This window comes from Microcebus murinus, chromosome 2, assembly GCF_040939455.1.
Source record: "Microcebus murinus isolate Inina chromosome 2, M.murinus_Inina_mat1.0, whole genome shotgun sequence".
Lineage (NCBI taxonomy): Eukaryota > Metazoa > Chordata > Mammalia > Primates > Cheirogaleidae > Microcebus > Microcebus murinus.
Genome location: NC_134105.1, coordinates 40,187,408 through 40,198,470, shown reverse-complemented (window position 1 = coordinate 40,198,470; position 11,063 = coordinate 40,187,408). Strand labels below are relative to the sequence as shown.

Below are 11,063 nucleotides of genomic sequence, written 5' to 3'. Positions count from 1 at the left end.
AAACTTTTTTTTTTTTAGACAGAGTCTTGCTCTGTTGCCTGGGCTAGAATGCCTAGGCATCAGCACAGCTCACTGCAGCCTTCAACTCCTGGGATAAAGTAATCGTCGTGCCTCAGCCTCCTGTAGCTGGGAATACACATACATTACACAAGGCCTGACTAATTTTTTCTTTTTTCTTTTCTTTTTTTTTTTTTTAAGTAGAGATGGTCTCACTCTTGCTCAGGCTGGTCTCAAACTCCTGAACTGAACCAATCCTCCCGCCCACCTAGGATTACAGGCATGAGCCACCCTGCCTAGCCTAAGAGAAGAACTCTTAAGTGGCACTTCAGCTGGCTCATTCTAAAGTAGGTGGGCTGTCAGCCAGCTACCCTTAAATTAGAACTAAGGTATTTTTTAAAGGCAGCACTACTGTCTAACAAATTTTGCACTTAATTATCATCAAACAGTTAAAAACCTGGGCTGGATGTGGTAGCTCAGGCCTATAATCCTAGTGTTATGGAAGGCCAAGGCAGGAGTATCGCTTGAGGTCAGGAGTTCAAGACCAGCCTGAGCAATGCAGCAAGACCCCCATCTCTACAAAAACAAAAAAAGAAAAAAAGAAAAACTAGGTGGGAATGGTAGTGCATGCTTGTAGTCCCAGCTACTCAGGAGGCTGAGGCAGAAGGATCACTTGTGCCCAGGTGTTAGAGGTTGCAGTGAGCTATGATCATGCCACTACCCTCATGTCCAGGCAACAAAGTTAGACCATATCTTCAAAAAAAATAAAAGAAAAAAATTAAAAATGGGCAAATGGGTCAGGTGCAGTGGCTCACGCCTATAATCCTAGCACTTTGGGAGGCCGAGGTGGGTGGATCCTTTTGAGCTCAGGAGTTCGAGACCAGCCTGAGCAAGAGTGAGACCCCATCTCTACTAAAAGGAGAAAGAAATTAATTGGCCAACTAAAAAAAAAAATATATATATATATATATATATATTAGCAGGCATGGTGGCGCATGCCTGTAGTCCCAGCAACTCGGGAGGCTGAGGCAGGAGGATCACTTGAGCCCAGGAGTTTGAGGTTGCTGTGAACTAGGCTGATGCCACAGCACTCTAGCCCAGGCAAAAGAGTGAAACTCTGTCTCAAAAAAAAAAGGGGGCAAATGATCCAAATAGACATTTCTTAAAAGAAGACATACAAATGGCCAAAAAAATACATGAAAAAATGCTCAATATCACCAATCATCAGGGAAATGCAAATCAAAACCACAATGAAATATCATCTCACACCAGTTAGCATTCAAAAAGAAAAAAAATAGGCCGGGCGTGGTGGCTCACGCTTGTAATCCTAGCACTCTGGGAGGCCGAGGCAGGCGGATTGCTCAAGGTTAGGAGTTCAAAACCAGCCTGAGCGAGACCCTGTCTCTACTATAAAAATAGAAAGAAATTAATTGGCCAACTAATATATATATATAAAAAAAATTAGCCGGGCATGGTGGCGCGTGCCTGTAGTCCCAGCTACTCAGGAGGCTGAGGCAGGAGGATTGCTTGAGCCCAGGAGTTTGAGGTTGCTGTGAGCTAGGCTGACGCCACGGCACTCACTCTAGCCTGGGCAACAAAAGCGAGACTCTGTCTCAAAAAAAAAAAAAAAAGAAAAAAAATAATAACATGTTAGCAAGGATGCAAAGAAAAGGGAACTCTTATACACTGTTGGTGGGAATGTAAACTAGTACAGCCACTATGGAGAATAATAAAGAAGTTCCTCAAAAAACTATAAACAGAACTACCATATGATTTAGCAATCACACTATGGGGTATTTATCCAAAGTAAAGGAAATCGGTATCACGAACAGACACCTGCATCCCTATGTTTACTGTAGCACTATCCACAATAGCTAAGATATGGAATCAACGTAGGTGTCCAACAACAGACGAACGGATAAAGGAAATATAGCATAATATACATAATCAAATAATATTCAGCCATAAAAAAGAATGAAGTCCTTTTACTCACAGCAACACAGATGGAACTGGAGGACATTTTGTTAAGTGAAATAAGCCAGGAACAGAAAGTTAAACACTGCATGTTCTCACTCATATGTGGAAGCTAAAAAAAAGCTGATCTCACAGAAGCAAAAAGTGGAACAAAGGATACTAGAGGCTAGGACAGGTAGGAGGGGGGAAATTTGTTAGACGATACAAAATTACAGCTAGATAGGAGGAATAAGCTCTAATGTTCTATATCACTGTAGGATGACTGTAGTTAACAATAATATATAGTTCCAAATAGCTAGAAGGAGGATACTGAATGTTCCCAGCACAAATGATATGCTAATTACCCTGATATGATCACTGTATATTATATGTATTGAAACATCACTACTTACCCCATAAATATGCACAACTATTATATGTCAATTTGTTGTTTTTTTTTGTTTTTTTTGAGACAGAGTCTCGCTTTGTTGCCCAGGCTAGAGTGAGTGCCGTGGCGTCAGCCTAGCTCACAGCAACCTCAAACTCCTGAGCTCAAGCAATCCTTCTGCCTCACCCTCCCGAGTAGCTGGGACTACAGGACTGCGCCACCATGCCCGGATAATTTTTTCTATATATATTAGTTGGCCAATTAATTTGTTTCTATTTATAGTAGAGACGGGGTCTCGCTCTTGCTCAGGCTGGTTTCGAACTCCTGACCTCGAGCAATCCGCCCGCCTCGGCCTCCCAGAGAGCTAGGATTACAGGCGTGAGCCACCGCGCCCGGCTATATGTCAATTTAAAAAATACAACATGGCCGGGCGCGGTGGCTCACGCCTGTATTCCTAGCACTCTGGGAGGCCGAGGCGGGGTAAGGTCAGGAGTTCGAAACAATCCTGAGCAAGAGCAAGATCCCCGTCTCTACTATAAATAGAAAGAAATTAATTGGCCAACTAATATATATAGAAAAAAATTAGCCACGCATGGTGGCGCATGCCTGTAGTCCCAGCTACTCGGGAGGCTGAAGCAGTAGGATTGCTTGAGCCCAAGGAGTTTGAGGTTGCTGTGAACTAGGCTGACACCACAGTACTCTAGCAGGGGCAACAGAGTGATATTCTGTCTCAAAAAAAAAGAAAAAAAAAAGACATTACTCTGAGGACAATTATTTAGTTACACTCACTTAAAAAACACTTCCGGCCGGGCGCGGTGGCTCACGCCTGTAATCCTAGCACTTTGGGAGGCCGAGGCGGGCGGATCGCTTAAGGTCAGGAGTTCGAAACCAGCCTGAGCGAGACCCCGTCTCTACCAAAAATAGAAAGAAATTAATTGACCAACTAAAAATATATATACAAAAAATTAGCCGGGCATGGTGGCGCATGCCTGTAGTCCCAGCTACTCGGGAGGCTGAGGCAGTAGGATCGCTGAGCCCAGGAGATTGAGGTTGCTGTGAGCCAGGCTGACGCCATGGCACTCACTCTAGCCTGGGCAACAAAGCGAGACTCTGTCTCAAAAAAAAAAAAAAAACACTTCCATTATTTTATACATATAAAGCATTTGCCACAGTGCCTGATATATAATAATGAGCATTCATTAAATGTTAGCTGCTATTATTAGCTATCACTAGTTATATTTCAAAAGGATAATTGTATTTAGCAAAGTTAAAATCTTAGCATTTATTCTTTTGATTTATAAGTTATTTTATTTATTTATTTATTTATGTATTTATGTATTTATTTATTTTTTTTTTTTTGAGACAGAGTCTTGCTTTGTTGCCCAGGCTAGAGTGAGTGCCATGGCGTCAGCCTAGCTCATAGCAACCTCAAACTCCTGGGCTCAAGGAATCCTACTGTCTCAGCCTCCTGAGTAGCTGGGACTACAGGCATGCGCCACCATGCCCAGCTAATTTTTTGTATATATATTAGTTGGCCAGTTAATTTCTTTCTATTAATAGTAGAGACAGGGTCTCACTTTTGCTTAGGCTGGTTTTGAACTCCTGATCTCGAACAATCTGTCCGCCTTGACCTCCCAGAGTGCTAGGATTACAGACATGAGCCACCGCGCCCAGCCTACAAGTTTTTTTAATTGAAAATGCTGACCATAATCGTTGAGATTAGAATGAAATGTTAGCATTGACATAAATCTCTTAAATTGTTGTGCAGCTTTGTAAGAGACCTTTAACTTTAACATATATAGTATTTATTGAAATTTACCCTGATGCCTGTGGCAGGTTGGAAAAATTCAAAGAGACTGAGGACTTGAGCAATTTACTGAAAACCAAGGAATGCAGAGGTGGTCTTCTTTCCTAAATTATTCCAAAATGCCTCAATTACAGCCTCATTTTTTCCCACTCTTCCTTGGAATGCATTATCTAGATTCATGCTTAACAGTTACGTGTGTGTGTCTATATATACATATAAAATCATACCAAAAGTGTAAACCATTATCTGGGATCTAGGAGCATTGTTGCTTAGGCTAGAGTGAGTGCCATGGCGTCAGCCTAGCTCACAGCAACCTCAATCTCCTGGGCTCAAGAGATCCTACTGCCTCAGCCTCCCGAGTAGCTGGGACTACAGGCATGTGCCACCATGCCCGGCTAATTTTTTTTTATATATATTTTTAGTTGGTCAATTAGTTTCTTCCTATTTTTAGTAGAGACGAGGTCTCGCTCAGGCTGGTTTCAAACTCCTGACCTTGAGCCATCCACCCACCTCGGCCTCCCAGAGTGCTAGGATTACAGGCATGAGCCACAGAGCCTGGCCAGGGATACTTCTAATGTAGGTGTAGTAAGGCTGTGTAGCACAATGGGAAGAGCATATATTTAGAATCAGACAGACTAACATATGAACCCGGACTCCACTATTTATTAGCAGTGCGACCCTCAGCAAATTACTTCTCTGAACCTCAGTTTCCTTATCTGTATATAAACGGGAATAACAACAAATATCTTATAGAGTTTTTGAGAAAATTCCATGAAAATATATGTAAAATGTCTAGCACATAGGCGATAAATGAAGCTATTTTTTTTTTTTTTTTTTTTTGAGACAGAGTCTCGCTTTCTTGCCTAGGCTAGAGTGAGTGCCGTGGCGTCAGCCTAGCTCACAGCAACCTCAAACTCCTGGGCTCAAGCGATCCTCCTGCCTCAGCCTCCCGAGTAGCTGGGACTACAGGCACAAGCCACCATGCCCGGCTGATTTTTATATATATATATTAGTTGGCCAATTAATTTCTTTCTATTTTTATGGTAGAGACGGGGTCTCGCTCAGGCTGGTTTTGAACTCCTGACCTTGAGCAATCCGCCCGCCTCGGCCTCCCAGAGTGCTAGGATTACAGGCGTGAGCCACCGCGCCCGGCCAATGAAGCTATTATTATTGCCAATTTTTCACTGTATTTTATAGCTATGGACAAAGCATATTTCCTACTTATAAGAGTTTACAAACCCTAAAGATATAAAGTATCTTTTTCAACTTAAAACTTAAAAAGAACAAAAATATTCAATATGCTTAATGAGAACTTCACAGATGAGACTTTCTCAATTTATTTTCAGAATTTATTTTTGAAAATAGAAGTACTAAATTAACTGTGATTTCCCATTTAAAAGGTCAAAAGCAGAAACTAATCTTTCCATAATAGTATTGATTCTCTTACTGTCAAATAAAGATGTAATTTCATACTGGCAGACTTCTAAGTGATTTTGTAAGTTAGAGTATTTCTGACAAGAATGGCTTCTGAAAACAAAAAAAAAGGTTTGCTGAGATGAGAAAAATGTTCATTCTAAATTACACAGTAAGAGGAAGAATAAGTAAAAATAAGTGAATTCCTTTTCCTGGAATCAGGCTCATTAGACCTGTCCTGTTATTTCTAAGAAAATAATTAAATGATTACAGTAGCACTTCAAAATCCAATGCCAATCAACAGCACATAATTTTTGTTTCTTCCGTTTAATTTTTACCATGAAAAGCCATGGTCTGAAGCAGCCGATCAGCCACCTCCTGTGGGAATACTCCAGGTTCCTGCAGACAGAGTGTTCCATCTTGTCTTGCTGAACAGAACTTCTCAAGGTGAGTAGTGAGGAAATTCAAGCAGATATCAAGTAAGGAATAGGGAGATGCCTCCTCCTTGGAGCCCAGGAAAAAACATAAAGGAACAAAAAAGCCAACAAGTTAGTTTCCAGAAAAGCAAAGAACAAAACATTCATTTACTCATTCAACAAATATTTATTTAGGTGTATCATATGCCTGGTAACTGTGTTAGGCAGTGGGAGTACAACATGTGATCCATATTTTCAGAAGCAAGAGAAGAGAAACATTGAAATAAACATTTACATACAGTCTCTTAAGTATTATCATAGAGGACATATTGGAAACTACATGAGCACACAAGCAGGGGGTTCTAATCAGTCAGGCATGGTCAGGGGAAAACCTTAGAGGGATAGCAAATTAATCTTCTTAAATTACCACCCATGATCTGCCCTGCTCAAATCTTCAATGAACTCCCATGGGCTTGAAGACAAAAGACAAAATTCTTAGATTATTAGACTGAGATCCAAATCCTTCCAAAATCTAGCCCGTTTGCCTGATCTCCTACTAAAGTCCTATGTGAACCTGATGATTCAATTTTTAAAAATTTTCTTGTTTGTTTGTTTGGAGACAGTCTTGCTCTGTCACCCCAGAGTGCAGTGGCATCATCATACCTCACTGCAACCTCAAACTCCTGGGCTCAAGTGATCCCCCTCCCTCAGCCTCCCATGTAGCCAGGACTACAGGTGCACACCACCACACCCAGCTAATTTTTATATTTTTAGTAGAGGCAGGGTCTCACTCTTGCTCAGGCTGGTCTTGAACTCCTGGCCTCAAGCAATCCTCCTGCCTTGGCCTCCCAGAGTGCTAGATTACAGGTGTGAGCCACCACACCCAGCCTGATGGTTCAAATATAATAAGCTTACTTGAGTAAAAGAATATGGTATAGGTTTTACATCTTCCAAAAAGTTTAACCCAGTTTTCTAGTCTGAGGAATGAAAATCTAATCAAATTAGAACAAACAATTAGGTGTATGGGCTTTATTTTATTTATTTATTTTATTTTTGAGACAGAGTCTCGCTTTATTGCCCAAGCTAAAGTGAGTGCCGTGGCGTCAGCCTAACTCACAGCAACCTCAAACTCCTAGGCTCAAGCAATCCTACTATCCCAGCCTCCCGAGTAGCTGGGACTACAGGCGTGCGCCACAATGCCCAGCTAATTTTTTCTTTATATATTAGTTGGCCAATTAATTTCTTTCTATTTATAGTAGAGACGGGGTCTTGCTCTTCCTCAGGCTGGTTTCAAACTCCTGATCTTGAGCAATCCACCCGCCTTGGCCTCCCAGAGTGCTAGGATTAGAGGTGTTAGCCACGGTGCCTGGCCGTATATGGGCTTTAATTACTCAAATAAACACACTAAATGTCCCCAACAATGATATAATTATATTTAACCATCCATTAGGTACTTTCTATATGACTGTGCTGTGTGTTTTACAAGAATTAGCCATTATTGGCCGGGCGCCGTAGCTCATGCCTGTAATCCTAGCACTCTGGGAGGATGACGCAGGAGGACTGCTCGAGGTCAGGAGTTCAAAACCAGCCTGAGCAAGAGTGAGACCCTGTCTCTACTATAAATAGAAAGAAATTAATTGGCCAACTAACATACAAAGAAAAAATTAGCTGGGCATGGTGGTACATGCCTGTAGTCCCAGCTACTTGGGAGGCTGAGGCAGCAGGATTGCTTGGGTCCAGGAGTTTGAGGTTGCTGTGAGCTAGGCTGATGCCACGGCACTCACTCTAGCCTGGGCAACAAAGCAAGACTCTGTCTCAAAAAAAAAAAAGAATTAGCCATTATTTCATTTATTCCTCACTGCCATTTTATAAAGTAGTTAAACATGATCTTCATTTTCCATAAATGAAAATAGTCTCAGGAAAGTAGCATCTTTCTCAGCATTCCATAAACAGTAAGTGACAAAGTGTGGCTTCAAACTAGAAACTGATAGGGAGCAAACTATTAACCACATTACACTGAACAAATGACATTTTAATGGCTAAATAATATGCAGTCATTAAAAATTATATTTCAAAAGCCGGGTGAGGTGCCTCACACCTATAATCCCAGCACTTTGAGAGGCTGAGATGGGAGGATTACTTGAGCCCAGGAGTTCGAGACTAGTGTGGGCAATATAGCAACATAGTGAGACCCCCATCTCTACAAAAAATCATCTGGGCATGCTGTACATATCTGTAGTACTGGCTACTTGGGAGGCTGAGGCAGAAGGATAGATAACTAGGTACGTGGGATTAGCATAGCCCCAGCAGGTTAAGGGCTCAGTCCCATAAGACTACCCCCACTTCGGACACCAGTCACAAGTCCCAGGATTGCACCAATACTTCTCACCAATAGGCTATAAATTGGGAGTTCCAATGATCCCCCTGAGGAGGGCCTCATATTTGATTATATGCTAATATTGTTCACAGAACTCAGGAAGGCATTCACTTACTATTAACCTCTGTGGAGGGGAGAGGTATCTACTGTAGAACCCATACTGCTATCTATGATTCTCCAAATCCCAGTAATTTAAAATAATATATAAGTTTTGAGAGAGCAGTGTTTCCTATTCTATTTTTAAAAATAGCAGCAGCACAGGAAGACTAATAAGGAAGGATAAAGCAGAAGCTAGGATTAGGTGTCTAAACAATTCATCTCTTGGAAATTCCTGTTCAAAGAGGTTTTTCCCAGTACCAATGAGGAACACCACAGACAGACTAAAAACAAACCTACTGGCCGGGCTTGGTGGCTCACGCCTGTAATCCTAGCACTCTGTGAGGCCAAGGTAGGTGGATTGCTCGAGGTCAGGAGTTTGAAACCAGCCTGAGCAAGAGCGAGACAGTCTCTATTATAAATAGAAAGAAATTAATTGGCCAACTAATATATATAGAAAAAATTAGCCAGGCATGGTGGCGCATGCCTGTAGTCCCTTCTACTCGGGAGGCTGAGGCAGAAGGATTGCTTGAGCCCAGGAATTTGAGGTTGCTGTGAGCTAGGCTGATGCCACCGCACTCACTCTAGCCTGGGCAACAAAGTGAGACTCTGTCTCAAAAAAAAAGAAAGAAGAAGATAAAAACAAACCTCCTATTGAAAAAGCAAAAAGAGACAGGATCAAGTCTGACTTCATTTAGATCATGAAGTAATCCACATAATTCAAAGACTAAACGATGTCTAGGTAGAACAGGAACGTTCTTTTTAAATTAACTGAAATCGTTTCTATTCCATCTGGCCCAACTCACCTCTAATGAGTGAGCTCTTTTCCTACCATTCACTCCTCTTCTAAAAAATTTCTAAGACTCTGTGTCATTTATAATCACAATTCTCATGCTGAGAACATGTACAAGGGGTCTCCAGTAGAGATATGCCAGAAAACAAAAGCTACAGGATGAATGTGGTATATCTTCTTAGAATATAAACATACTGACCAGGTGCAGTGGCTCACACCTATAACCCCAGCACTTTGAGAAACCAAGGCAGGAGGATCGCTTGAGCCCTGGAGTTCCAGACCAGCCTGGGCAACATAGTGAGACTCCATCTCTACCAAAAATTTTTTAAAAAATTAACCAGATATGGTGGCATGCACCTGTATTCCTAGCTACTTGGAAGACTGAGGCAGGATTCCTTGAGCCCAGGAGTTTGAGGTTGCAGTGAGCTATGATGATGCCACTGTACTCTAGCTCAGGTGACAGAGCAAGACTCTGTCTCAAGAGAAAAAAATAAGAATACAAACATACTTTGGTTGGGCACAGTGGCTCACACTTATAATACTAGCACTCTGGGAGACCGAGGTGGGAGGGTCACTTGAGTTCAGGAGTTCGAGAACAGCCTGAGCCCTAAGCAAGAGAAGATCCCGTCTCTACTAAAAATAGAAAAAGTTAGCCAGGCATGGTGGTGCACATGTATAGTCCCACCTACTCAGGAGGCTGCAGGAGGATCACTTGAGCTCAGGAGTTTGAGACTGCTGTGAGCTAGGCTGGGCAACAGAACAAGACTGTCTCAAAAAAACAAAACTATAAATGTACTGAATTAAATTATGTAACCAATAAATAACTTAAAATATTTTTATACTGAAACAAATACATTATACAGTAGCAGGCAAAGTCACATGAATTTTAAGATAAAATACAAGATTACCAAGAAATTCCTATCTGTAACACTGGTTTCAAGTAATTCCCTTCCTTATGCCCCAGCAAGTTTAGTTTCCTCAGCTGTTTAGAAATAAAAGTTGGAAAAACAGAGACCTATAGAATAAAGTGTAAACACTTTAGCAAGGTATTCAAAATGTTTTACTAACTAGCTCCATAACTACGCTAAGTGCTTTACATATATACTTTCATTTACTTCTCATAAGAATTCTATAAACTAAATTGTATCAGTATCTCCATCCTACAGATAAGGACATTAAGGTTTTGACAGGTTAAGTAATTTGCTCAAATTACACAGCTAATAACAGATGGAGTCTGAACCAGACCCCAGACAATCTGACTCTAGAGTTAAGTCTGTGCTTGAACCACTATATACACTGCCCTTTATATCAGATTCCAAAGTAGTTTTCTTCTATAATTCCATATTACACCATAGTTATTTATGACTGTATCTGTTTCTGCCACTCAACCATGAACTCTTTGAGTTTAAGAAAATTAGCCATTTATTCTTAGAACTTAGCACAGTCACTGATATTTATAATACCTATTATAAGAAGAAAAAAAAGAAAGAGTTCAAATTCAGAGAATGGTAAAGGGGCCTGCCCAGTGTCAAAAAACTGTAAGAAGTAGAGTCAAGATACAAACCCAGATCTGTTAATTATGAAGTCCATACTTTTTCCACTACACCATAACATCTCTCAAACAGAACAATTATTAGTCTGGTATTAATAAATGTAAATGCCAAAATAGAATTTGGGGACCAACTAGTTATAATGGCTCAGACATGAGGTGATTATACTATGGATTAAAGGCAATAAAAATGGGGAAAAAATTAAAAGTGAAAAATATTTTGCAGAAAGAATTGACAAAATGTAGTAAGTGACCAAATAGGAAATAGGAGCTG

General features: G+C 40.9%; 1 protein-coding gene across 2 annotated transcripts in view; it reads right to left on the bottom strand.

The window, feature by feature from the left end:
* Nucleotides 1–11,063, bottom strand: part of ZYG11B (zyg-11 family member B, cell cycle regulator) — a 74,761-nt gene that overhangs the window by 37,921 nt on the left and 25,777 nt on the right. For both annotated transcript variants that reach the window (XM_012776259.3, XM_075998433.1), the window contains one exon: nt 5,897–6,062. In XM_012776259.3, the coding sequence (XP_012631713.1) occupies nt 5,897–6,062 (166 nt within the window). The remainder of the gene's footprint in view (nt 1–5,896; nt 6,063–11,063) is intronic.